The sequence below is a fragment of the Acinonyx jubatus genome, chromosome A1 (assembly GCF_027475565.1).
Source record: "Acinonyx jubatus isolate Ajub_Pintada_27869175 chromosome A1, VMU_Ajub_asm_v1.0, whole genome shotgun sequence".
Classification (NCBI taxonomy): domain Eukaryota; kingdom Metazoa; phylum Chordata; class Mammalia; order Carnivora; family Felidae; genus Acinonyx; species Acinonyx jubatus.
The window spans coordinates 211,177,083-211,203,926 of NC_069380.1; the positions used below are offsets into that span (position 1 = coordinate 211,177,083).

Consider the following 26,844-nt stretch of genomic DNA (forward strand, 5'->3'; position numbering starts at 1 on the left):
AGTAACTTGATAACAGAAGAGGAAAAATTTGACAGATGTGCGTGAATAGAGTTAAACATTTGGGGAAAAGGAACAAGAACAGAGCAAAGAAATGAAATATTTTGTATCTTCCCTTTGTGTAAAATTTCTGTATGGCATTTGTCTTTAATTTACACTAATAAGCAGCATTATAGCTTTGAATGAAATATGCCTGCCCATTTATACCCACAAGGGATACTTTCTAGATGTTTGAGAATTCCCAGATATCACAAATCCCAGTAATTAAGATTTAGGGTTTAGGTTGTCCAGCCAGCCACATTGACTTCATTGTTTGACTCTTTTCAGTTTAGATTCATGGTGGACATTTTACTTATTTACATTATCTTATCTGATCTTCCTGTCTCTATATGGTGTCTTAGGACAGTAAATTAGAGAAACCAATTCAGGCGCTGGAATTGGCCACCAGGATTCCAGTCCACGCCCCTCTTACAAACAGTGGGGTGAGGGGGACCTAGGCAGGTTGTTGTCTCTCCTCCAAGCCTCTGCTCTCTCATCTGTAAAGTGGAGATGGCATCAGTGCCTGCCACTCAGGGTGGTTGTAAGAAAGGAAATTATTGTTTGAGTGGTTTTGTTTTTTTACGTTTCTTTAGTTATTCTGAGAGAGAGAGAGAGAGAGAGAGAGAGAGAGAATGTCAAACAGGCTCCACACCATTAGTTGAGAGCCCTATGCAGGGCTCGAACTCACACCATGAGATCATGACCTGAGCTGAAGTCGAACACTTAACCAACTGAGCCACCCAGGTACCCCAATATTATCGTTTGAGTTGGGAGAATTCACTTTGTAAAGTACTTGGCATAATCCTTGTTAGTAGTAATCACAGAAAGAGGTAAATAAATTAGTAGGAGTTTGTTGTTTTTATTGTTGCTACCACTGTTTTCATTATAAATTATGACATTTTAAAGACCTGTGTGTTTATTCAGTAGTAAGGGAACTGTGGCTTTTAAATCTCCAAACACCAATCAATGATTCACTGGAAAAACTTTTCTGAGTTTCCCTTGATTTTTGCTTTCTTTTTCTTTTTTTTTTTTCCTTCATTTTATAGAAAAGACTGGATTAAACCCATCCTGGTTCTTAATTTGATCTTGCTAAGGCATTTAGTATATTCAAAATGGTTAATTTTAGCCTCTGGTTTTTATGTTAGCAAGAGTGTATTATTTAATTTTATGTAACAACAGCATCATAATGATGGCATTTGAGAATGCAAGTAATGACACATTAATGAAAAACTATAGGCGACATGTATGCCAACTTGGTTTTAGGAGCTTCACAATGAGTGAAATTCTACAACCCTACGTACAACTACTTCAATGTTTCGTTGCTTTAATTGTCAAAATGTTTCCTGACAGGGCACATAAATGTCCACTGGAAATAAATGTTAATAAGTAGTTATCAACCCCCTCCCAATTTTTTTTTTTCAGTTTAAGATATAATGGATTGTTTTTCAAACAGTTGTAGGCAGGATATTTACAAAGTTTGAAAAATTGCCATAGCAGGAAAACAGAAACTGTTATGTGACACCTGGGGTATGTACAAACTCGTGAGTTAATTTGCCCAGTTTCTCCCTTCACTTTTCTGTATGATCTTCTTCCACCCCAAGTACTGACACTCCCATAGCATTCAACATTCATCTGCTCCAGCAGAAGGCAGTGGTGGCCTTGCCCTCTGTCTAGACCAGTGGTTTGAACCATTTGGGAGGGAAGTACTTGACAGAGGATTGCTGAGAATCTCTGAGAATCTAATGAAAGCTCAGGTCAGCTCTCCACAGACAGATGAACTTTTAACACAAGCACCAGTTGAACACCACTCTCCTTTTTTTTTTTTTTTTTTTTTAAATTTTTTTTTTCAACGTTTATTTATTTTTGGGACAGAGAGAGACAGAGCATGAACGGGGGAGGGGCAGAGAGAGAGGGAGACACAGAATCGGAAACAGGCTCCAGGCTCTGAGCCATCAGCCCAGAGCCCGACGCGGGGCTTGAACTCCCGGACCGCGAGATCGTGACCTGGCTGAAGTCGGACGCCTAACCGACTGCGCCACCCAGGCGCCCCAACCACTCTCCTTTTTAAAAGTTCCACTAATGCCTACGGGAAAAAGTAAAGCTGTAGAGCAGGGATTATGAAAACTTGGAAAATTCATAGCATTCCAGAATACTTGTTTGTAATATAAAACATGACTTGCAGTCTATTCTCAAACAGGGCTCCAGAGATTAGCAGACAATTGGATTTTCCCAGTGAAGTTGTGCAACAGATGAAATTTACATATTCTAGCATAAGCTCTTGCACTTAGGGATCAATTTTTTAAAAGATGTGTTTTCTGCTGTTGCATTTGTGGTAGTCGAAACTCATTTGAATATATTTTGTACTCATGAATTTGTAGCAGTACAGAATACTGATAGCACATATGTCTGGTTTTTATTGTCTCTTTTTCCAGTGTAAATGGATATGGATATTAAAATACACTGAGACACACGAAATCTGAGTATCCTATTTGAGGACTGATAAGACTTCTATTGTCCTAGTTGGTTCATTAACTTGTGACTTGGTCCATATTACATAGCATGTTCCTGTTTAGTAAGAATTTATTGAACTGAATTATAGGGTAATGGAAACAGATTTATTGCATGCATATGCAATGTTTGTATTTTTCTCCTTTTATGGGAAGAATTGTGATTTCCATTTATTCAGTCTCAGGAGTTTTATTTTAAAAAATCATTCATACTGTGTCTAGTTCTAAAAGGACTTGATTTGTGTCTTATAATACAATAGGGTAAGAAATCAGTAGGACTTAACTCAAAGTAAAGAGAAAATATGCAGAAAAATAAATGAAGCCAGAAGTGAAGTTACTATACACAGATATATTCGTAAGTCCTACACAATTTCCAGATCTTGGCCACAAATTTGCTTCTAAACTTTTCTGAGGCCAAATTAAAAAAAAAAAGCATAATTCATTACAAACAATAGTCCAGGAGCCCTTAAGGTAAATCCAACCCCGTTGCTCAGATTTCACTGAGCCTTCTGAAAGATGAGTACAGAGACCTCACAGAGTGGACACAAGTACAGAGATAAAGGGCCACAGAAATCCTTAATCCAAACTACAAAAAAAAAAAAAAAAGATTTAGAGATACAAGGCATTTTGAAATCTTCCAAGGGTTCCCATTGGTTCTGCCACATACAAATTTGTTCTGTATAGTACAGACATCAATACCGTATAAATTGGGAATCAAAGAGGTTGACTTTGGGTTAGATTTGTGTCTCTAGACATGTTGGGTGAACCCAAAGGCCCATGGTCTTATAGCATAGTCTTTTTCCAGCTTTGGCTAGTGCTTGGTCTGAACTTGGAATTAGACTCAGATCTGATCAGTTCTGAACCATCAGAGTTGAAACATCAGAGTTCATAGAAGCCTAGTTGGGAAAAGGTTGAGATTAGTCAGATCTGAACCATATGTAAGGACTCCTAATGAATGGCAAGCTAAACTCTCTTACTTTATTGACATAAGACCAATTAATTTGTATCCATAACCCCTTACCCTCAGGAGATGTTGAGTTGTTGCAGTTATGACTTCGTCAGATTCTTTCTTTCTTATTGTCATTTTGAATTTTGTAGAAACTTGAACTGGATCGTTTTATGCTTTATGCTCATGGACCTGACCTTTGTAGGGAATCAGACCTTCGACATGCAATGGCTAATTGTTTTGAAGCATTAATAGGTAATTTCTCTTTTTATAATCTAATTTCTTATATGCTTAAAATGTTTGGAGACCATATAAAATTCAGTGTGGAAACTTGGGACAAAGTTAGTTGTTTCCAAAGCATGTGAGGTCCCTAGTAGAACACTAACTTCATGTATTGTGGTTATTGTAGCTCTTCCAGAGCAGCAGTCTTGCTTTCTTTTCTTGCATTCCCCATGCCTGAACTGGTGTCTGATGTCATGTACGTGTATGGTTAGTATATACTGAATTGAATTGAAGTAAGTTAATATGTAGATGGATTACTTTCCAGATTTGATTCAGGACCACATGCATAAATAAACAGTAAGTAGGTTGCTTGTGAGGCCCTAACACTGTTTTTAATCACATTTTAAACTGTTTACAAGATTTTCTGACTTCAACATCTTGAAAACACTGCATTTTTTAAATCCCAGGGCTTGAGTCTATGTAACTATTACTTACTCACTTGAAGCAAGACTGATGCAGACACTTGACTTCCTTGGTTTCTTTTTTACTATAACCAGAATATAGTTAGCTATTGGCACAGGAAAGTTATGAAGAGTTAATGAGCTGGTGATTGCAAGTATGCTTTACAGTGAAATGTAACCGTAGATTGACAATTCCTTGATTTTTTTTTTTTTTTTTTTTTTTTAGGTAAATGATTGAGTACATTTTATGTTTCAAAGGCCTTTGTGCTTCCTTATCAATTTTTCCTTCTTCCTTTGAAAATGAGTATAAAAGCATCCCATTATAGTTTTGTACTGATGATGGTAACAAGAGAATGTTTAATAATTAGTATCCACAGTCTTTTCACAGCTATGTCTGTTTTGCACAAATATGTCTATTTTCAGAGAATGTGTCACATGGAATTACTGTGCTCTGTACACATAATAATTTTGACAGTGTTACAGTTGGCTCCCAATCCAGGCAGACATGATTCAATTCCTTTTTGCTTTATTTATCAGCACTGTGTCTTCACCAAGTTACTGAGTCTCTTTGAGCCTCAGTTTCCCCATCTGTGACATGGAGATAGGATCACTTATCTCACAGAATTGTGAGAATCTTAATATGCAATCCTGGCAGCCACCCCTTCAGAGTTCCATTTCCTTAAACCTTCCCCAAATCACCTACTATAAGCCAAAGTCCTATAAATCTTTTGTAACACTCTTTACTGAGGTGTCCTATGAAGGTGAAGATAAGAATGCAAAAATGCTTTGCACTTTGCCTAGGGCCTGAGTAGTCCCCAAACCACTACTGCTACTTTTACTATCCTCCTCATTGTTACTAGCATTATTATTATTATTATTACTATAACTATGGACAAATAATAAATGTATTTATTCATCAAAAGTCCTGGTGACTAAGTGTCTTAATGTTTTACTTAAGAAATGCCTTTCTGAAGACAGATATAAAAATATGGTTTCAAAAATATAGGACTATCTTACTCCAGAGTTATTTGATACTCAATTAAAATGTTATTTGATTTGATACCCAGTTTAAATGTTAAATAGTTATTTCAAATTAAAGGAAAAGGTTGTCCTGATTTTTTAAAATTTATTTATTTTTTATGAGAGAGAGAGAGAGAGAGAGAGAGAGAATATCCCAAGCAGGCTCTGCGCTGTCAGTGTAGATCCCGACCTGGGGCTCAGGTCCCATGAACCGTGAGATCATGACCTGAGCTGGGGTTAAAAGTTGGAAGCTCATCACCAAACTCCACACCCAAAAACAAATAATCCAGTGAAGAAATGGGCAGAAAACATGAATAGACACTTCTGTAAAGAAGACATCCAGATGGCCAACAGGCACATGAAAAGAGGCTCAACATCGCTCCTCATCAGGGAAATACAAATCAAAACCACACTCAGATATCACCTCACGCCAGTCAGAGTGGCCAAAATGAACAAATCAGGAGACTATAGATGCTGGAGAGGATGTGGAGAAACAGGAACCCTCCTGCACTATTGGTGGGAATGCAAACTGGTGCAGCCACTCTGGAAAACAGTGTGGAGGTTCCTCAAAAAATTAAAAATAGATCTACCCTATGACCCAGCAATAGCACTGCTAGGAATTTACCCAAGGGATACAGGAGTGCTGATACATAGGGGCAGTTGTACCCCAGTGTTTATAGCAGCACTCTCAACAATAGCCAAATTATGGAAAGAGCCTAAGTGTCCATCAACTGACGAATGGATAAAGAAATTGTGGTTTATATACACAATGGAATACTACGTGGCAGTGAGAAAGAATGAAATATGGCCTTTTGTAGCAACGTGGATGGAACTGGAGAGTGTTATGCTAAGTGAAATAAGTCATACAGAGAAAGACAGATACCATATGTTTTCACTCTTATGTGGATCCTGAGAAACTTAACAGAAACCCATGGGGGAGGGGAAGGAAAAAAAAAAAGAAAAAAAAAAGAGGTTAGAGAGGGAGAGAGCCAAAGCATAAGAGACTCTTAAAAACTGAGAACAAACTGAGGTTGATGGGGGGTGGAAGGGAGGGGAGGGTAGGTGATGGGTATTAAAGAGGGCACCTTTTGGGATGAGAACTGGGTGTTGTATGGAAACCAATTTGACAATAAATTTCATATATTAAAAAATAAAAAGATAGAATTCCACCCCCCCAAAAAAGTTGGAAGCTCAGCCAACTGAGCCATCCAGGTGCCCCTGAGATTGTCCTGATTTTTATTTGCAGAAGCCTTTATTGATCTGAGCTCAGGTTTTATCAGGTCTTTTTATGGTCTAAAACATAAACTATAAATATAAAATAAAACCTAACATGCTCGTAAAGTTGGTATTTGTGCATAGTTCCCTTAGTAAGTTCATACCCATACCTCGCATGATAGTTCATAGTAGGCCTCTTTTTACTTAAAATATTGGATTTAGGTTTTAGTAACTTGAATTTCACATTTCAGTCGAATTTATAGTACAAATCCTGGCTCAGAGAGGGAAGATGCTACCTTTAAATTAGTTGCTCTGGTCTTGTCAATTTTTTTTCTTTAATGTGAGTGAGTTTTGGCTTGCCTTTTTGCTTTATTTATAGAGACATATAATTTTCTTTGAATATTAATGCAGCCTTCCTTTTGGCATTCTCTTCCTTTTATCTAGGAGCTGTTTACTTGGAGGGAAGCCTGGAGGAAGCCAAACAGTTATTTGGACGCTTACTCTTTAATGATCCGGTATTTATCTTGAATCATTTGATTTTTCTCAAGTATCATTATAGAAGATTTTATATCAATTAGTGTTTGTGTTTAAAGAGAGTGTAGGAGAAACAAAGTTCCTGAATATGCCATGGATGGTAGATTTCAATACAACAAAAATAACTTACTCAACCCTGTTGCAAATGGGAAAGTTCTGTGGGCATTTGCATTAGGAATTTGCCTTCTACCTGAGACCCCGTTTCTCCCATGGCCACTTAACAAATTCAGTATGAATACTTTGCTTTATTTTCAAGTATCTTGAAGTTGATTATGATTTTCTGTTTTATAATGGTTGGGTACCTACGCCATGCAAGCTTACTTGAAGCTATAGCCTTTTGGCTTTTCTGTTTAGGATTTATTTTTATATAAACTATGTAGACTAGATAAATGTATATTTATTTTAGAAAGTCAGTTCATAGGGAGTTTCTGGTTTCTGACAGGGCTATGAATAAAGAGTATGAAGGTACTTTTTTTTCCTTCCTTAAACAAGTTATAGTTTAAGAACAAATGATAGATTCTAAAATAGTCCCTATTGTTACTAAAGTATTAAGCTATTAATATTGCTAGAGCCACTTTTTAAAATCCTGCATGTAATAGAGCATACTGGATGCTTTTTGTACCAAAACAAGTCAATTTAACATTTAAAGGGAGACGCAACTCTGTATTCCAAATTGAAATGTCATTATAATTGAGTGAAATAGCCCTCATGGAGCAATAAAGAACATAGGAAGCCAGTGTTTTAAGCCTTTGTGAAGCCCTTCAGCTTAAATGGCTGTCAGATGTTATTACTGAATTACTTAGGATATTTAAAAAAAAAAGAATCAATAGTTTTGAAAAATGTGACCTCAATAATGTTCATATTTGAGGATTTGATTTTTTTATATTTGTTTTTATAGAGATTTGTGATGATTTTATGTTTGTGAATTTTCTCCTGATGGGAAAGTTATCTACAGATGTTCCATGTTCCCCATTTTGTCCTACACATACAAATGAGTGTGCATCTTGATTTATATCTGTAGCAGATGGCATGTATTTTAAGTCTTTTTCTCAAATCTTAAAATATCTTTGTTTTGGCCTTTATCTTTTGTTGGCAATTTCAGCAACTTCTTTACTTTCTTCCTCCTTCCAGTCTTGCCTTACACTAGTCCCCTCACTCCCAGCTACTCCCTGCCCCCTTCTCCCATCGTACCTGCTGCACCCCCCCCCCCCAAATCTATGCTGTGTTCCTGGTTTCCTGAATTATATGCAGGTTTACACCATGTGCTTTTCATTGCATCGGTTTTTGTTTAGATTCGTTTCTCTTTTTAAACTGCTTCTTTCTCCCACTTGTCTACTTAGCAAGCTTATCTTATATTTCCAGTACCGAGTGCAGTGCTGGCAAGCGCAGTATTTAATAAATATTTGTTAACAGAATAAAATGAATAAGTGATTCAATGAAAAAGCAGAGTCTGAACATGATCTTACAAATGGGAAGGCCGAGATTCAGAATTCATCTTAGTGTGTCTTTATGAAACTGAGCAGTGCTTAGTAATACATGGTCTTTCTGTTTCACCATTTTCAAGTGCACACACCAGGCCATTCTGACTCATTTGACATCTCCATATTGGTTCACATCTATTAGGTGTAATGTGTGAGAGACGGGGGTGAACCGTTGAATTTTTTCTTGAGTAATGATACTGTGAAAGTCTAATCAGCCACAGGCAGCCAGACACAAACCTGTAGGCCCACAAAACAGAGTTATTGAATCCATGTAGTGAGGGAGGCGGGAGGGCTGGTGTTGGCAGATTGTAAGGAGGAGCCAGGGAAGCAGGGATCAGTTCTTGGTTGGTAGTCTTTTCTGAAGCTGAGTTGGAAGAAGCCGTGGGTTGGGGTGCCTGGGTGCCTCAGTTGATTGAATGACCACCTCTTGGTTTTGGCTCAGGTCATGATCCCATGGTGGTGGGATTGAGCCCCTTGTCAGGTACTGCACTGAGTGTGGAGCCTGCTTGAGATTCATTCTCTCCCTCTCTCTCTCTCCCCCACCTCCCTCCCTCCCTCTCTCTCTCTCTCTCTCTCTCTCTCTCTCTCAAAAAAAAAAAAAAAAAAAAAAAGGCAGCCACGGATTAATTTGGGATTGGGTGCTGTCAGGAGCCAAGGGCAAGTTAACATAGTGTCCCCAGTAATCTTTATTCAGAGGAGAAGACATAGCAAAGCAGATCAGAGGGCAACATCGGCAGAAAAGCAGTGGTCCCTCAAAGAGGGTGTCTTTTCTGGCATTTTACAGCGGCTGTAAGACCTTGAGGGAAACATAGTTTCCTGCCATCTTTGCAGTAGGCTTTATGTCTGTCGTCCCCCTAGCCCTGTTGACAGCGGGACTGTTTTTGCATTCTCAGCCTGGTCTGATGTTCATTCACTCTTTCATCCCAGACTGTTTTTCCTGGTTCCATGTTTTCATCTTTGCGTAGCCCTTCATGGTTTCCCAATACATTCAGATCCATTGTTGCAATCTGATCGTCCCAATGGCTTCTTGGAAAGATAGGGAGAGATTACTATGTAATCTTTCATATTCTCCCATTCCCTTCCCACCCCCTTTTTGTCTTTACGTGTCTGTCCCAATATCTCCTTCCCTGGCCTTTCTCTGGAGCCCCAGAGATTGGGATGTCTTTTCAAATTGCCCCTGGGCAACTTCATGTGGGTACATACCTCGTTTCAACATTTTTAGTGTTTGAACTCATCACCTTAATACTAAAATGTATTTCACCTCTTTTACTTTTATCATCTAAACCGAAAACCTTACGATCTTCTTTTGTCCTGAAGCTTTTTCCTTCCCATCTCTATGAGTTGCAGACTCTTCTATCAGTTCTGTCCCTAGTATGTCTTTTTTTTTTTTAATGTTTATTTATTTATTTTGAGAGAGAGAGAGTGTCTGCAAAGGCATGAGTGGGGGTGGGACAAAGAGAGAGGGAGAGAAAGAATCCCAAGCTGGCCCCACACTGTTAGCGTGCAGCCCTATGCGAGGCTCAATCTCATGAACCATGAGATCATGACCTGAACTGAAATCGAGAGTGGGATGCTTAACTGACTGAGCCACCCAAGCATCCCTGTGTCTAATATGGCTTGAATTGGTTCCTGTTTGCTTTAATGTTTGCCCTCCTCATTTCTCACATGAAGTATTTAACCATTCCAGTCTATCGTTCACACTACATTTAGAGTTGTCTTCTTTTTAGTGTATGGATTTGACTATTTTCTTTCTTGCTTAAGATCTTTGATTTCTTTACTGTCTGCCAAGGCCTGTATTATACAACAGAGCATTTAATAGTTTTCATAATCTAATTCCCATCTATTTTTTGTTTCCTTTCTTCTCCCCCTTTGTGCCATTCTAGGAATTTCCTTTTTTAATTAAAAATTTCTTTAAGACTTGATTTTTTAGAGCAGTTTTAGGCTCACAGACATATTGAGAGTAAAAATTTCCTATACTCCCCCTCCTCCACCACACGTTCCTAGCCTCTCCCATTTTATCAACATCACCCATCAGAGTGGTACATTTATTACAGTTGATGAACCTACATTGATACATCATCATCTCTCAAGGTCCCGTAGTTTACCTTAGGGTTCACTCTTGGTGTTATACATTCTGTGGGTTTGGACAAATGTGTAATTCCATGTACCCATTATAATACCATATAGAGTATTTTCACTGTCCTAAAATCCTGTGTTCTACCTATTAGGAGTTACCTTTTTGTGCCTGTTTTCTTTGAGACATATTATTTATGCATATACGGTGCCCTGCTTTTGATTGCCACTCTCTGCTGATTTGCCAAATTCCTCATGTCATTCAGGATACATCTGAAGAGTTACCTCTTCTTTGAAGCTTTATCTGATACCCCCAAGCAGAATTTTCCTTGCATTGATTTATATCACTATTATAGAACTGATCTCAGTTCATTAAATTATACTTATTTACCTTCATTTTCCCCCACTAGGCTCCTTTGAGGACAGGAATAGTGTCTCATTTGTTTTAGTAAGCTAATATATAATGGGTATTTGATAAAAATATGTTGCTAAACAACAAGCGTTGGTGAGGATGTGGAGAAAAATTCTCTTGTTCTGTTGGTCAGAATGAAAACTGGTGCATCCATTCTGGAAAACAGTATGGAGGTTCCTCAGAAAATTAAAAATAGAACTACCCTACAGTCCACTAATTACACTACTGGGTGTTTACCCAAAAAATACAAAAACACTAATTGTAAAAGATACATGCACCCCTATCTTTTTTTTAATGGGTAAGGACAGATTTTAATCAGTAATATACTATTGTAATAATAAAGAAGGTCTAGTGTGAACTGATCCAACTTTGATTTGGACAGAATGACTGGGCATTTTAAATAGAGTCAGGGAAGTGAAAATGACAAAGGAGGGATCAGTGTAAATCATGTACTTTTATGTTTATTGCATTATTTTATGTTTATTGCATTATTGCATATGTTATTGCATTATTTACAATAGCCAAACTATGGAAGCAGCCCAAGTGTCTATTGATAGATGAATGGATAAAGACACACACACACACACACACACACACACACACAAAGAGAAGAATATTACTCAGCCATAAAAAAGAATGAAATCTTGCCATTTGCAATGATGTGGATGGAGCTAAAGAGTATAATGCTAAGCAAAATAAGTCAGAGAAAGACATATACCATAAGATCTCACTTATATGTGGAATTTAAGAAACAAAACAAATGAGCAAAAGAAAAACAAAAAGATAAACTGAGAAACAGACTCTTAACTATAGAGAACAAACTGATGGTTACCAGAGGAGGTGAGTAAAGGGATGGGTCAAATAGGTGATGAAGATTAAGGAGTACACTTAGCACGATGAACAAAATAAAAAAAATGTTGCATTAATAAATGTCTCAGCAGTCAGTGAGCATTTTCTGGAACACACTGAAGGAAGAGGTTTTTGCCTTGAATAGATGGTAGAGCTAGAATTCCAGTCTGGAGTTTTTATCTTACAGGCTATTTTCTCTCACACCAAGGGATGGCAGAACCTGATCTCTGAGTAGGGTAGATGAAAGGAAATGGAGGCAGTTGAAATAATTTAGGTGTGAGGTGTTAAGTGGTTATACATACATCTAAGACATCTCAGGAGAAGTCACAGTGTCACTGGGTGAAAAACAGGAGAAAGGGGAAAGAGGAATTAGAATTAAGTTCCTGAGAATTTCGAATATTGGAGACTAGAGTCGGTTAGAAGAGATAGCTGTTGATTGTTACTGTTGATATGATCAACATTAGTAGTAGCATCTTCTGTGTGCCAGCACTGGGCCTGTTGCTTTGAGGAGGAAAAAAGCATGAGAGAACGTGAGAAAGTTGTAAGAAGGGAGTGACATTCTGCGTAATTCATGCTACAGAGAATTCAAGGGAAAGGTTATTGGTTAAGAGAAGCTCTCTAAAGTGCCTTAAAACAGTTTGATATTTAAGCTTTCTTTTTTTTTAAATATTGGCAACAAAACACAAACAAACCCAAAACCTTTTAAGTATATTTTACTGGGATGCAAGTTGCCCAAAAAAACACTGAATATTTTATTTCACATGGTCATCATGTGTGCCACAGTGATACTAAATTTTCCTTCTCTTCTCTGCCCCCCCCCCCCAGTTTTTAAAAAAGATTTTTCCCTCTTTTTAAAAATCTTTTGTTACTTGTTTGAAAAACCTAACATCAAGGCCAGAAAGTAGATTCAGTCAGAGGCTCCCTAGAGTCTAAAACTGAAGGAAAAACGCTTTAATCCTGAGGAAGTTCTAATTATAACTGCCTCTAGATTTAGCTCAGTGGATAAAATAATGTACTGGGCTTCTCCGTAAAATCCACTCATTTCCATATTTCAAGAGAACATTTGTAGTGACCCACAGTAAAAGTGTGGTCTTATAGATCTGAGAGTTTAGGCACTAGATATGGATGTTTTCCACTCCATCTTAAAGCAGCTCAAATGATAATGAACGAGTGCCTAAAATAAAAGACATCTGAGATGAGTTTTAATTACAAAAGGCACAGCTGATGCGCATTTCTAGGGAATGATAAACTAAAAAATATGATGAAAACAGCAGCTTAATCCCATGTATTAGGTTAAGCAAATGTGTAACTGACTTTTAAAAGGTATCTTTGACTTCTGGGGGTGGAGGTCGCTCTTTTCCTCCCCAGCTTAATAGGCTAATTAGAGTCACTACAGGCGGTTTGAGTGGTGAATACACTTTTAAAAAATTAGTTTGCTAGCACTATTGAATTTGCAATAAGTGGAGTCAGCATCTGAAATAGTTCACTATTTCAAATAATGGCATTTTATTTAGTACTCCAGAGTGTGTTAAATGGCTCTCTCGAGCATTAAAGGCATCACTCTGTTTTCCAGGACCTACGTGAAGTCTGGCTCAATTATCCTCTCCACCCACTCCAAGTAAGTGTGACCTTCCTGTCTCAAGTGAGCTTTAGAAATCTGGGGGTTCATGTTATTTTAGCTTGCCTGTTTCCCCTCCTGCTTTTATAAACCTTTGATTCCCTTCAGTGGCACTATGACTTTAGGCTGGGTGTTAGGCAGAATTGGAAAACTTTGGAACAAATATTAAAATGAACCCATTTGTGTTGCATTTGTGCTCTGGGATGGGATGGGGAAAGCCCTGGGAGTTGTCTTCCTTCAAGTCAGGAGGATCTCCTTGTGTGATTGTGGTTTGGTGCCCTCTCTCCCCCCAAAAAAGTGATATTCAAAGCTTAATGTGTTGATTGCAGTGTATCTTCCTGCATGCTATTGTAGAGAAAGTAATATGGAGTCAAGTCTGGGCTTAGTAAAAAGAACAAATACTAAATGAACATTGCTAAATTGTAACCTACTTTGGATCTTGGAAATTGAAGGCTTTGACTCAAATTGCATAAAACATTGTAAATTAAAATTTTAGTACAATGTGATGACTTTTTGCTCAAGATTTTGGTATTTAAAAGATGTATGTATGGTAACCCTCTTTTTCCCAGTTTAAAAATTCTTTGTATTTGCTTGTATTTCTATTTTACTTGGAGATATACAAATGTATGTATACATGTATATATATATACGTACATACTTTTATATATGCATGTGTGTATATGTACATTATACATATATAAGAATAATCACTAGTGGCTGAACTTTCATGAGAGGCTTTATGGTATGGTAATAAATGGCATTAATTCAAAGAACTTTAGAAACATTACTATGAAATTGTCCAAAGTTGTTGAAAATGTTCACTTTAATTATGCTTTTCGTGTTTGCTCTCTGCCAATTGTTAAAGGCTCATTATTATGTGGAGCCACCTGCCTAGTGGTATGATAATCTCCAGTGTAAGCTGAATCTAGTTTTAGTGGTGTTCATTTACCAAAATAGGTGGTCCCTAGAAGACACACAGAGGTCATGTTCCTCTAGTACAGCGGTTCTCAGAGGGCAGTTCCCAGACCAGCAGCACCTGTGTCTCTTTCTCCTGGGAAGTTGCTTGACAGGCAGACTCTCAGTCCTTTCTCCAGACGTACTGAATCAGAAACTCGGGCGGTAGAGCTCAGCCATCTGGATGTAATAAGCCCTGCAAGAGCTCCGATGAACACGAGAGTTTGAGAAGCACTGCGTTACTAGATATACATATTTTCCACCAGCAGTCCTTCCCTTTGCCTCTTCCTTGGGGAGTTAGTATAATACTTGGGATTTTGAACTATCTGTGTACAGTACTTGGCCTTGAAATTTGATAGAAGATTGGAAAATATTTTTTGAGCCCTCTTTAAATATTAGGTTTGTTTGCCATTCTAAGGGTTGAGAAAGAAGCTTCCATGTTTTATTGGCATTTCAGAAATTTCTGCCCATAGGAGAAGGAATTTTATAAAACACTATCCTAGAATTGATAATTAACTTTTGTAACCAAACACTGCACATAGTTTTGTATTTATTTTCTTCTCATGCAGCTACAAGAGCCAAATACTGATCGACAACTTATTGAGACTTCTCCAGTTCTACAGAAACTTACTGAGTTTGAAGAAGCAATTGGAGTAATTTTTACTCATGTTCGACTTCTGGCAAGAGCATTCACATTGAGAACTGTGGGATTTAACCATCTGACCCTGTAAGTTAGAATTGCTCGTGTAATCCCAGTGTGACCATTTAGACAGGAAGTCCCAAACCTTTGCTGCATGTCTTTCAAAGGAATTGGGATTTCAAACATGTTTCCAGGAAGGTCACATCAGGAGATGGTGAGTAGCCAGACACTGGGATATGTTCCAATACAATATTTTTGGTTTCATTGTCGTGCATCTTATTTCTTCGTAGAGTAGAAGAGAAGCATGAAGGAAGTAAAAATTTTATCTGTAAAGGGATAGATATTAAGTATTTTAGGCTTTGCAGGCCACGTGGTCTCTGTTTCAGTGATTCAACTCTGCTCTAGTAGCATGAAAGCAGCCATAGAGAAAATGTAAATGAATGAGCGTGGCTGTGTCCCAATTAAATTTGCAAAAACAGACCAAGGGCTGAAATTGGCCCTCCACCCTAGCTCTAGATGAGTGATTTGGAGATGAGCTAATGTAATAATTAGGAAAATAACCAAAATGTTATTTTTTTGCATGTTTTTCATTCTGTTTTTGGCTTCTCTCCCCCAAATCAAATATTCACAGCTATCTTTAAAAGTGTAAAGATTTAAGATTCTTGTCATAGATATTTTTTTTAGTGTCCTTAAACTGGATTCCAGATAGAGTATATATTTCAATAAAGAAGTAAAGATTTAACAAAAATCTTTTCTGGACCTTTTTGCTTTATTTCATCTGAATGGGGGTTCTCTGTGCAGATAACAATCCATACTATATTTTTCAGTTGATATTCCTTAACCTCTGACCAGACACCATTTACCAATCTTTATTTTAGCAGTTTTGTAATCCTAAGATGGTGCTCACTTTCTTCTTCAAGACCCAATCTATATTGACTCAGATCTCTCCTCAATTGAGAGGCCTTAGGGACTTGTATTTAATTTTGTGCTTTAAAGCAAGGTGAATACATTGCCTTTTAAAATCATGTCTTTTTAAAAATTCTGTTTCTTTTTTTAATAATACAAATGCCTATTGATCTCTTCTGCATTGATGTTGTTTTTTTCCAGAGGCCACAATCAGAGGATGGAATTCCTAGGTGATTCCATAATGCAACTGGTAGCCACTGAGTACTTGTTTATTCATTTCCCAGATCATCATGAAGGACACTTAACTGTGAGTTTGTGTTAAATCATTCCCTCCAGTAAGATTGCTATATAATAAAGTGAAGATTGGAAGAGCCAGATATATATTTCTGTAATTGATTACTTAATTCTTGGTGACGTTAGCATAGTGTATGGCTTTGTTCATTTCGTTATGCAAATTGTATACAAAGCAGTTTACGAGAAGAACTCATTTTATACGTCTTCATTAATGGTTACCTACTCTGTGCAAGACATTGAGCTAGGCTTCATGGGAAGAGCAAATATTAGTTGACACCAATCTATCCATAAGTTTAAAAACTATTAGCAGCAATGAAAAATGTAAGGCAATAACTGCAAATTGTCTTTCTCTTTCTGTGTGTGTGTATGTGTGTATACGTGGTGTATATGTGTGTTATATGTGTATGCATACCCATACATGTGCACTATGAAAAATAGAAGTAAGTAATTGTAACTAAATGCAGGAAAGAACATATGGAATATTATGAAGAGCATAGGTAAACTGCTGCACTTGTGCTGTTTAGGAAAAGATAAGCTTTCTTGTATCTGTGATTTCTAAGAAGGCTTCGTGGATATGATGATCTTTGAGCCTTTAAATACGAATAGGATTGGGCCATTAGGAGTTAGTGGGAAGAAATTTTTGTGCAAAGACACACCACAACATGGGCGTACTGAAATAAGGGCACAACCTGAAAAACCAGAAGATAGAGACACAGTAGGGAATGAGTTTGGCTGGATCCAGGGTGGAGTTGAAAGGGACGTAGGCAAGGTTTGATTTAATGAACAAAGTGAAACAGCCCCCATTTCTCTCATTTTTATTTTATTTTATAAAATTGTATTGAGCTTTTTTATTTGTTGCATACTGTTTTTACTCCATGAAACTGATCAATAATATATCTGGAATGGTGAACAAAGCATATCTGGAAGCCCCTCTAGAGTTGGGCATTGAGAAAACAAATACATTCCTGGGCCAAGAAAAACAGTAGTATGCTCTAAGATATTTTGTTAGTGTAGATTTTCTTCTTTATTATATTGAAGAAATAATAAGTCTTTCATAGTTTGCATCTCAACAATTTTTATGCATGTTTTGCTTTGAATAGAATTGGATCTTATCTTTGCAACTGTGAACACTGGAAATAGTTTATGTGAGACACAAATATTGGAATTAGGGAGAATATGGTGATTTAACTGTGTTTAGATATAATTTCTCAGTGAAATTTCTAAGCCTAGCAAAATGTGGTCTTTTATTCACTCACTCAGTGAGCATTGTGTTCTTACTATGCCCCATGTACTATTATATGGGAAATCAGCAATACACTTCTTTTAAATTTAACTTAAGGGGCTCCTGGGTTGCTTACTTGGTTAAGCATCTGACTCTTGGTTTTGGCTCAGGTCATCAGCTCATGGTTTGTGAGTTTGAGCCCTGCATCAGGCTCTCTGCTATCAATGCAGAGCCCACTTCTGAGCTTCTGTCTCCCTCTCTCTGCCCCTCCCCCACTCATGCTTGCTCGCTCACTCTCTCTCTCAAAATAAATAAATAAACATATAAAAAATAACAGTCTGATGACCATTTGAAGTTAACTACTTTTGGATGGACAAGGAAGTATTTTCCTCTTGAATTAATATTAAATTCTGAAGAACATAGGAGTATTTACCAGAAATAAACTAGTGTCTAGTGTCTTGTTCTACATTAGGGAATCAATAACTGCTTGTTCAGTGTCTTCCATTAGGGAATAGACTTCATAGCTGTCAGAGTATCTGGTCGGTCTGAGAAATTACCAAACCAAGCCAAATGGCTTGAAGTAGTAATTCATTTTTTGGCCACATAGAGGCCAAAATGTAGAAAATGTATGACTTCAACACACGCATTTACCCTTGTATTCCTGCAGAATTAACTGTGAACTCTTGGGTTTTGTGGCGGTGGGATGCTATAGACAAGTTTACTGCTTCCTATCTTGGTCATTGCACACATGTACACATTGAACATATAATAAAACCAAAACTCAGAAAGGCACAAGTCCTGCCCAAGGTCTAGATGAAGGTAAAACCAGAACTAAAGACTCCAGTTTTATGTTCTTTCCCGAAGTGCTTCAGTGCCATAACTATAGTTTTATCTAAAGTGTGTTTATCAGCCTTGCTGTCTTAAAATTAGAGAATTTTTGAATAGCTTATTAGAAAGATGTTAAATGACAAAATTATGATATGATGGTTTTATTAACTATATTCACAGAAAGCTTTGGTAGAAATCGATAGGACTGACAGATCTGCTGGCAAAACAAAGATGATCTGTCATCAGTTGAGTACATATTTTAAAAGATATTAACTCTCATCGGTGCTGCTGCAGTTGCTTCCCGCCCCCCCCCAACCCCCCGCTTGAAACACTGCCCTTCGCTGGCTTCTGTGACACTGCACTTCCTGGTTTTCCTCTCACCTCCTTAGCCATATTCTGTTAGCCTCCTGTGCAGCTGATGGATATTCCAGCAACTGAAAGGCTCCCTCCCAGGCCCTGTCTCTTCTCATGAGAGCCTCTCCCAGACAGTCTTTTCTGTGTCCACACCATCAGGTCCCCTCTAGGGGCAGTGATGCCCACAGGGTCTTCAGTCCTATTTTTTTTTTTTTTTTTTTTTGTCTAAGCTGTTGTGGCTGCCCTCTCAGCGTCTCCACATGTCCAAGACAGAATGTATGGTCTTCTTGCACCTGGGTCCTCTTCTAGTATTTGCTGAGTAACCGAATGGCAGCATCAGCCAGCTGGTGTTGCAAGTCAGGAATCTAGGGATCATCTTTGATTCCTCCCTCCACCCATTTCCTATATTCTAGACCAATCACGAGTCCTGATGTCGTTACTTCCTGAGTAGCCACCTCGTCCTCATCACTTAAATTCTCTCAACCAGCCTGTCACCTGGACCACTGTAGCAACTTCTGCATCACTAGCAAAATGGTACAGGAATATGCTTGACAAAGAAACCCCATTAGAAGAGGTGGCATTTATTAAATTGCAAAGGATACAATCTTTTTTTTTTTTTTAACATTTATTCATTTTTGAGAGACAGAACATGAGCGGGGGAGGAGCAGAAAGAGGGGGAGACAGAATCCAAAGCAGGCTCCGAGCTCCCAGCTGCCAGCACAGAGCCCAGTGTGGGGCTCTAACCCACGAACCGTGAGGTCATGACCTGAGCCGAAGTCAGACACCTAACTGACTGAGCCACCCAGGTGCCCCACAAAGGATATGATCTTAAGGGTGTGTTTATACCAAGCACTAGGCAATGCCGTGTGTACAGATTTCCCCGAGATGTTTGCAGCTGTCTGCAGAACTGGCCTTTGCAGCTGTGTGCTCCCCCACGGTGCGTGTTGTCTCAGCGGAAATCCTTCAGTCGGCCCAGGTTTCAGGCCTGTTGACAGTGTCATAGCTTCCTCATCCTGTATCCTTCCTGTATCCACAGTGATGCATTCTCATGCTGTAGCGGTGGCTGGCGTCTTTTCACAGCAGACCTCCTGTGACTGTGCTCGCTGTTCATCTTCAGTTCCCTTTGGTCATTTCTGTTATCTCCCCAGCCTCTAAATGTTGGAGTGCCCCTGTTCTCAGACCTCCTCTCTTTTCTCTTGGTTTCTTTTCTGAGTAATCTCATAGCTTTGAATACTTCTGCCTGTACCTCTCCCCCTAACTCCACTCAGGTCTTTATATCTCCAAATACACTTGACTACCTAGATGTAAAGATATACTGGAATCCCTAGTTGGATTTCTCTTAGGCCATCTCCATGGCCAAAACAAAACTGATTTTTCACCCCAAAACCTGCTTTTCTCTAGCTGTGCTCCATATCAGTAAGGACTGTTTCATTCTGTATTTGCTCAGGGGGAAAACCTTGAAGTCATCCATAACTGTCCTCTTTTCTTCATGCTATACCTATTAGCCACTAGCGTCCTGTTGATTTTAATTTAAAATTTTGTCCAGAACGTGACTACTTTTTACCAGCTCCACTGTTAACTCCCTGGTCCAGGCTACTATTATCTTTTCCCTAAATTATAACCATAGCCTCCTAACTGGTCCATCCCCCCTCTCGCCCCCCCACCCTCCCGCCTCCCAGCCCTTGGTCTGTGTTTAGCACATCATCTACAGGGACTGTTTTAAAAGGAAGTCAGATTACAACCTCCTTGGTGAAAAACCTTCCAAAGATTTCCTGTCTCAAGGGTAAAAGACATAGTTGTTACCTGCAAGACCCTATGACCTGCCTCTCTGATGCTGTCTCTGTCTCTCCTAGACTCTTCACATTGGCTTCTGTGCCATTCTGCAGGACACTAAGCAAACCTTTGCCTCAGGGTCTTTGCACATGCTGTGGCTAAATCCCCCATCTCCTTCAGGTCTTGGTTCAAATGCTATCTCTCTAGTGATGCCTTTAACTTATAGTGACCTCTTCCCCTTGTCCCTAGTCCCTGTCTCCCAGCCTGAAACCTCATTTCCATTTTCTCCTTGGCATTTTCTGTGTATTTTACTTGTTTACTGTCTTCTCTCATCAGAGTATAAACTCCTTGAGGGCAAGAGTTTTTGTCTGTTTTATTCATTCCTGATTCCCTGGGTCCTTGGGAGTTGGTATATCATTGTTCTGCAAATATGCTCAATGAATGATTGTCATATCCCAGTCCAGCGGTTTTTGTTTATTCTTTGGATAGTAACTAAAGAGTAAGCAAGGCCCAGGGTGCCTGCCCAGCTGTCCACCTCATGTCACATATTCTTCTTTTCATTGTGCACCTCTATGCTGGCCTGTTTTGTGTTCCTCCAAGCCCCCTCCTGCCATCAGGCTTTGCATGTACTGTTCTTGTTCTGGAGAATATTCTGCTTCCAGCCCTTATTCCCATCTGCGTGGTCTCTCCTACTCTTCCCTTAGATGTCAGTTCTGGCTTGACTTCTGGATGCAAGGAGAGCCTTCCTGGATGCCCTCCTGCCCCCTCAGAATTCCACGTTCTTTTCTTTCCTGGCACTTTTTTTCAGTTTGCCTGTCCCACTAGCCTGGAAATTCTGGGAGAGCATGTTTTTATTTACCACTGTGTGCCCAAGCCATACAGTAGGCTTTCCATACGTATTTGATGAGTAAATAAAAGAGAGTTTTGTGGGCAGCTAAGTTGTACAGAGAGGGAAGTAGCAGTGGCACTGGAGGGAAAAGTGGCATGTTTTATGTATAAAGAAGGAAGCTGAAAACTTATTTATGAATGTCTAAAGATTAAAATTCATTTAAAATTTTGTTGAAGATTACTTGCTACAGTTGCATTTGTATGAGGGAAATAGCAAATTATTCATTATTGGATTAAAGAACATACAACTACATTAATTTACACTGGGAGGCATTCATTAGCTTTGAACCATTTCTTTGTACACATGTTTTACAGAGAAGAAGGACAGCTGAGCAAATGAAATGGGAAGTTTTGGATGCTGATGGGGAAAAACATAGTGTTGTAGGAGTTGGATATTCAAAAAGTCCTGCGTGGGAAGGAATATCAGGCATATATAGTTGTACTAGGATGACTGAGGTTCATTTCATAGACTGAAGTATTTGTTTTTCAGGGTAGGGATTAGGTAAGTAGTGAGAGGGTAACAAAGAGCGTTAACTCAGACCAGATGCCTGTCTTGTCACACTTGCAAGTTTCAAACCTGCATGTTGTTCTTTCCTCTAGATCATTCCTCCCTCTTAGCCTTTCCTCTGTGCTCCTGGGCTAAAAATAGTTGTTAACCCCATACCTACTCTGCGCAAGGTACTGTGCTCATTTGTGTGCGTCAGTGAGGTGAATGTGCAGAAAATTCTGTTTACTTTTAGAGGAATGCTTTGCAATAATGAGAAAGCAAGGATTACAAATAAAAAGTTTGAGAAACAGTGATCTCATCCCTCTCTGCTGCCTCCAGACAGCACTAAACATAAATCATTTGGACAAACACGGATCTTATGTACAAGATCTCTTTGAGAGGATAGATTCCACAGCCTCCTATTTGAGAATTTCTCTGTCACTGACATAATTTGCCTCTTTGTATCTGACCTGCATTTTGCCTGCTAGCATTTGTGTACCTTTTCTTTAGTTATCATAGGAAATGGAGACCATCTGGCTACTACTCTTGGTATAATAGACCTGTGTGGCACATCACTGTCACTTTTAATAATATATTCTGTGTTCACCCCATGCTCTTATATTAAAGCCCGTAAAATAATAAATCACAGTCTACTTATTTTACACTAGGTGGCCCTCTTTGGTTGCTCATGTCCCACAGCTGTCGCTTCCTCTTTAGAATCGAGAGTGAATAGAGAAGTTGAAGGAAGAATGCCAGTATGTTTCTTTGTTTGTTTTAAAGCAGTAAACCTTTTTCCTATTAAAAGTTAAGTTTAATTATGAAAGACTGCTGTGCTGAGATAATAAAAAACATCCTGGATTCTCAAAATCAGAATTCAAGGTGTGTGATATTTATACTGGGCCTGCCATTGCATCAGGAACTCAGCCATCTTCTCAGCTTCACAGAGAGTCCTAACTCCATCTTCATTTTTTCTCTTGATCTCAAGTATAATTTGTGGGGCACCTGGGTGGCTCAGTTGGTTGGTTAAGCATTTGACTCTTGATCTTGGCTCAGGTCATGATCTGTGGTTTGTGAGTTCGAACCCCAAGTCAGGCTCTGTGATGACAGCGTGGAGCCTGCCTGGGATTCTCTCTCCCTCTGCCCCTCCCCTGCTGGCTTACAGGTGCACACACACTCGTTCTCTCTCAAGATAAAACTTAAAAATTTTTTTCAAATAAAATTTTGTCTTTTGTGGGTGGGGTTTAAAGAAATAGTTTTTAAGGGCAGCCTACCACTTGCTAAAATGGAAAGCTTTGAAGACAATAACTAGACAGGCATCTAGAACATCTGTGTTGAAGAAAAATCCAGAGGAATTTCTAGAACTTAATAGAACCCTTTTCTTGTAACCAAAGAGTGAGCTTATCTTTCCTAATAATGATGATGCTACTGTGGGTAACAATAGCGGCTAACACAAATTTCTTGTGTGTTTATTGCATGCCAGCCATTGCACTGTGATTCATTACAACCCTGTGCAGTAGGTACTACTTGCTCCATTTAATATTTTTTTTTTTAACGTTTATTCGTTTTTGAAAGAGCATGAGCAGGGAAGGGGCAAAGACAGGGAGACACAGAATCCGAAGCAGGCTCCAGGCTCCGAGCTGTCAGCACAGAGCCCGACGCAGGGCTCGAACTCACGAGCCGTGAGATCATGACCTGAGCTGAAGTTGGATGCCCAACCGACTGAGCCACCCAGGTGCCTGCTTGCTCCATTTTATAGATGAGGAAACAAACTCAGAGAGATGTAGTAACTTACACAGGGTCACTGAGCCAGGAAGTGGTAGGGCCACAGTTGGAACCCAGGAAGCTTGCTGCCAAATGTTTTGCTTTTCACTATCACATCTAATGCAAGGCATTGTTCACAAAACACTCTAATAACTGTCTCAAGCTTAATTGGGTATTTAATATAATTTTCTAGCATTCTACTAAAAAATAAAAAGCAGATATTTCCTCTTTGTAAAATAATGATCTATAGCATCGATGTCGGCAGGTTTTCCAACCTCGTATCTTGCCCCATTCAAATCTGTTCATCGGAACAGTCTTTCTAAGATCAAAAAATTACCTTGCCCCTGTTCCCATTTGACACTTTTTGGGATTCCTCCTCCCCTACGGGAAAGTACAGACTTCCTTATATGACCTGCAAGACTTCCCCAGAGACCAGCTAGCCTCGCCTGCATCAGTGCTTCCCGACTCCGCTCTGGAAGCTCTGACCTCTCCTCCGGTCCCACCCAGTGATCACCTTGCCTTGTTTTGCCAAAGCTGTTCCCTCTTCCTGGAAAACCCTTTCCCAGCGTCTCAATCTGTTCAGGCTGCTACAACAAAATACCACAGACTAGTAGTATTTTGAACCACTTATGAACAATAGAAATCTATTGCTCACGGTTCTGGAGACTGGAAGTCCAAGATCAGAGTGCCAGCATGGTGAAGTGAGGGCCCTCTTCCAGGTCACAGACTCCTCCTTGTGTTCTCACAGGGGAGAAGGGGCTACAGATCTCTCTGAGGCTTCTTTTATAAGCGCATTGATCCATCAGTGAGGGCTCCACCCTCATAACCTAATCACCTCACAGGCCCCACCTCCTAATGCCATCATCTTTAGGGGTTAGGATTTCAACATAGGAATTTTTAGGGGGCACGGACATTCAGACCGTAGCACCCACCCTCTGGCAGACTCTTTCGTTTGTTCAGTTCTGATTTTGTGTTTGTCAGAATCCACCTACGTGCACATGGCCAAGTTGTATCCCCAGAAATACTAATTCCTTGGTTCTTGGAAGGGGCCTGAGCACCAGTATCTCAGAAGCACCTTATGATTCTGATGTAACAGCCAGGTCAGCGAGCCTCTGCACTGTTTTTACTCAGGGGTCAGGTCCTCCAGGAGGCCTTTAGGCTGAGGTAGAAAGGAGTGCCTCCATGCACCGTGACCTCTGTGCTGTCACAGCAGCTACCACAGTGCATCACAATGGCCAGTTCGCGTGGCTTCCCTGGATAGTAGCAGCAATGGTGTGTCAATCATCTTGGGGTCTTTAGCTGTCAGCATAGTGCCTGGCACAGAATTGGGCTCCACAGCTGTTAACACTGAACTGCCATAACTCCAGGTGGTTTTCTGCCTTGTGACCCCACCTTGATTCCACTTGTTGGCAAACGGCATGATTCATTCTGAAGTAGGGTTCAGCAGAGGCCAAGGATACAAGCTGTCATTTAAAGAACTGCCATTCGGACTTTGTTGTTTAGGTAAAGAGAAAGTCCTTCTCATCTTCTAAATTTAAATTGACTCTAAAAATATGGATGGTTTATAGCTTCCTTCTTCCACACTGAGTTCTGGTTTAGGCTCTTAGTTTTGGCAAGAACTTGAAGATCACTTTCTGCTGGCCACCCTACTGCTTCAAGACCTGTCAGGGCGTATCTTAGGTGAAACCAGAAGCCCTTGTTAGCATCCTCACTGTTTTCCTCCTTATCCATCAGACAGCATTACTGTATAATAGTGAAGAATGAGCCCTGACTCTGGAAGGCAGCCGTGGCAGTCTGGTAACCTGAGATGTATGGTGTTTTGTGTGTGCTCATGTGTTCATTAGGCTTGTTGATTTTGAGGCCTGAAATCTCCGTATAGGCAACCTAAATTAGAGTTTTGTCTTCTCACCAAAGCATATACTGAGAGAGAACCCAACTTGCTCAGCACAACCGTATTCTCAAAATAGCCCTTCTATTCCCCCTGTCCTCTACTTTGAGAACTGCCTCCCCTCCACCTCCCAACTGGGAATCCAAATAAAAAAAGATCTCTCTCTTCCAGTTCAGTTATTCTGTAATTACAAGATATTAGGCTAGTGGGCCTTTATTGGTTGGGTCTTTTATTAACATTATATGGTAAGCCTTTTTAATTTTGAGCTTCTCTGTGGATATTAATTTTAATGAAACATTTACTATATTGAGAAAAAAGATAGAGTTGGGGGAAATAGGAGGAGGAAGGGGGCAGAGACAGGCAAAGAATAATAGTCTGTAACTCAGCAGCAAGCATGGCTTATGAAGATCAAGTTGTACTTCTACTTCATGCATCACTGTCAGGCAAATTAAGAACATATTGTTTCTTATTTATCTATTGGCAAGGATGCAGTCTCAGGCATTGAGAATAAATCTTGATTTTCATAAGCTCAGTTGACACTGTGGAGCCACAGAGCATAAAACTTGCATCTAATAAAGTGCGACGTGGAATGGTAGGGGTGTGATACTAGCACAGCCCACAGCTGCTTCCTGCTCCTTGGCCCTGGTGTCACCGATTTTCCTCAGCAGGAAGGGATTGTTGTAATAGACCAAGAATTTGTTCTGGCTGTTGTAAGAAGAGTTCTAGCTTTAGGTATGTCATTCCCCAAAATATTAGATTTGGGGATAATAATTACTTTCAGCTTCTGTTTGGTCCATCTTGGCTTCTACCTGCTTCCCTAGCCACCCTCCCCACCTTCCTCTAGTGAGTGCTTAGCGAATGCTGAAATCCTAAACCATGCTTCTTTTATGGGCACCTCTGTGAAGGGTTTGTTGTATAATTTTCATGCACTGTTTAATGTTATTGCTTAGGATGGTGCTTAGAGGACTCTTTGCTGACTAAAATTTCTGCTAGAATTTTTGTTTTGAATTCTTGAAGTTGAAATATGAAAATCATATTTTAATAAGAGACAGTCTCAATTTGATAAACTATAACTCAGGATATATTGCATACATTTTTAAAATAATAAAAGTAAAAATATAAATAAATAATTGAAAGATTTTAAAATAATACTTACTAAAACATTACTTCCCCAAATCCTGTAATATATAATTTAACATCAGTGCTGTGAAATTTGAAGTTTATTTTAGGCTTCTAAAAATACTCCCTTAAAACTAATGTACAGTGACAGAAAGCAGGTCAAGTTTGCCTGGTAGGTGGTGCATTGGACTGATTGATTGCAGAGGGGCACGTGGAACCTATTTCAGGTGACAGAAATGTAGAATGTTGTCAAAACTCATCTAACTATACTTAAAATGGGTACATTTTACTGTCTGTAAACTATGCTGCAGTGAAGTTGACTTAAAAATTTTTTAATACTCCTTCACTTAGTAGCA

At 39.2% G+C, this 26,844-nt stretch overlaps 1 protein-coding gene and 1 long non-coding RNA gene across 11 annotated transcripts in view; one reads left to right on the forward strand and one right to left on the reverse strand.

Annotated features, from left to right (window-relative positions):
- The window catches only part of DROSHA (drosha ribonuclease III), a 201,774-nt gene that overhangs the window by 89,498 nt on the left and 85,432 nt on the right, over window positions 1-26,844 (forward strand). For all 10 annotated transcript variants that reach the window (XM_053201821.1, XM_015077686.3, XM_053201826.1 and 7 more), the window contains 5 exons: window positions 3,642-3,744; window positions 6,852-6,922; window positions 13,330-13,374; window positions 14,898-15,055; window positions 16,076-16,181. In XM_053201821.1, coding sequence (XP_053057796.1) covers window positions 3,642-3,744; window positions 6,852-6,922; window positions 13,330-13,374; window positions 14,898-15,055; window positions 16,076-16,181 — 483 coding nt within the window. The remainder of the gene's footprint in view (window positions 1-3,641; window positions 3,745-6,851; window positions 6,923-13,329; window positions 13,375-14,897; window positions 15,056-16,075; window positions 16,182-26,844) is intronic.
- On the reverse strand, window positions 9,091-25,289 carry LOC128311487 (uncharacterized). Its single transcript, XR_008289933.1, has 2 exons — window positions 24,557-25,289; window positions 9,091-9,448 (listed from the first exon to the last, which is right to left on the reverse strand). It is a non-coding gene; the product is annotated as an uncharacterized LOC128311487 (long non-coding RNA).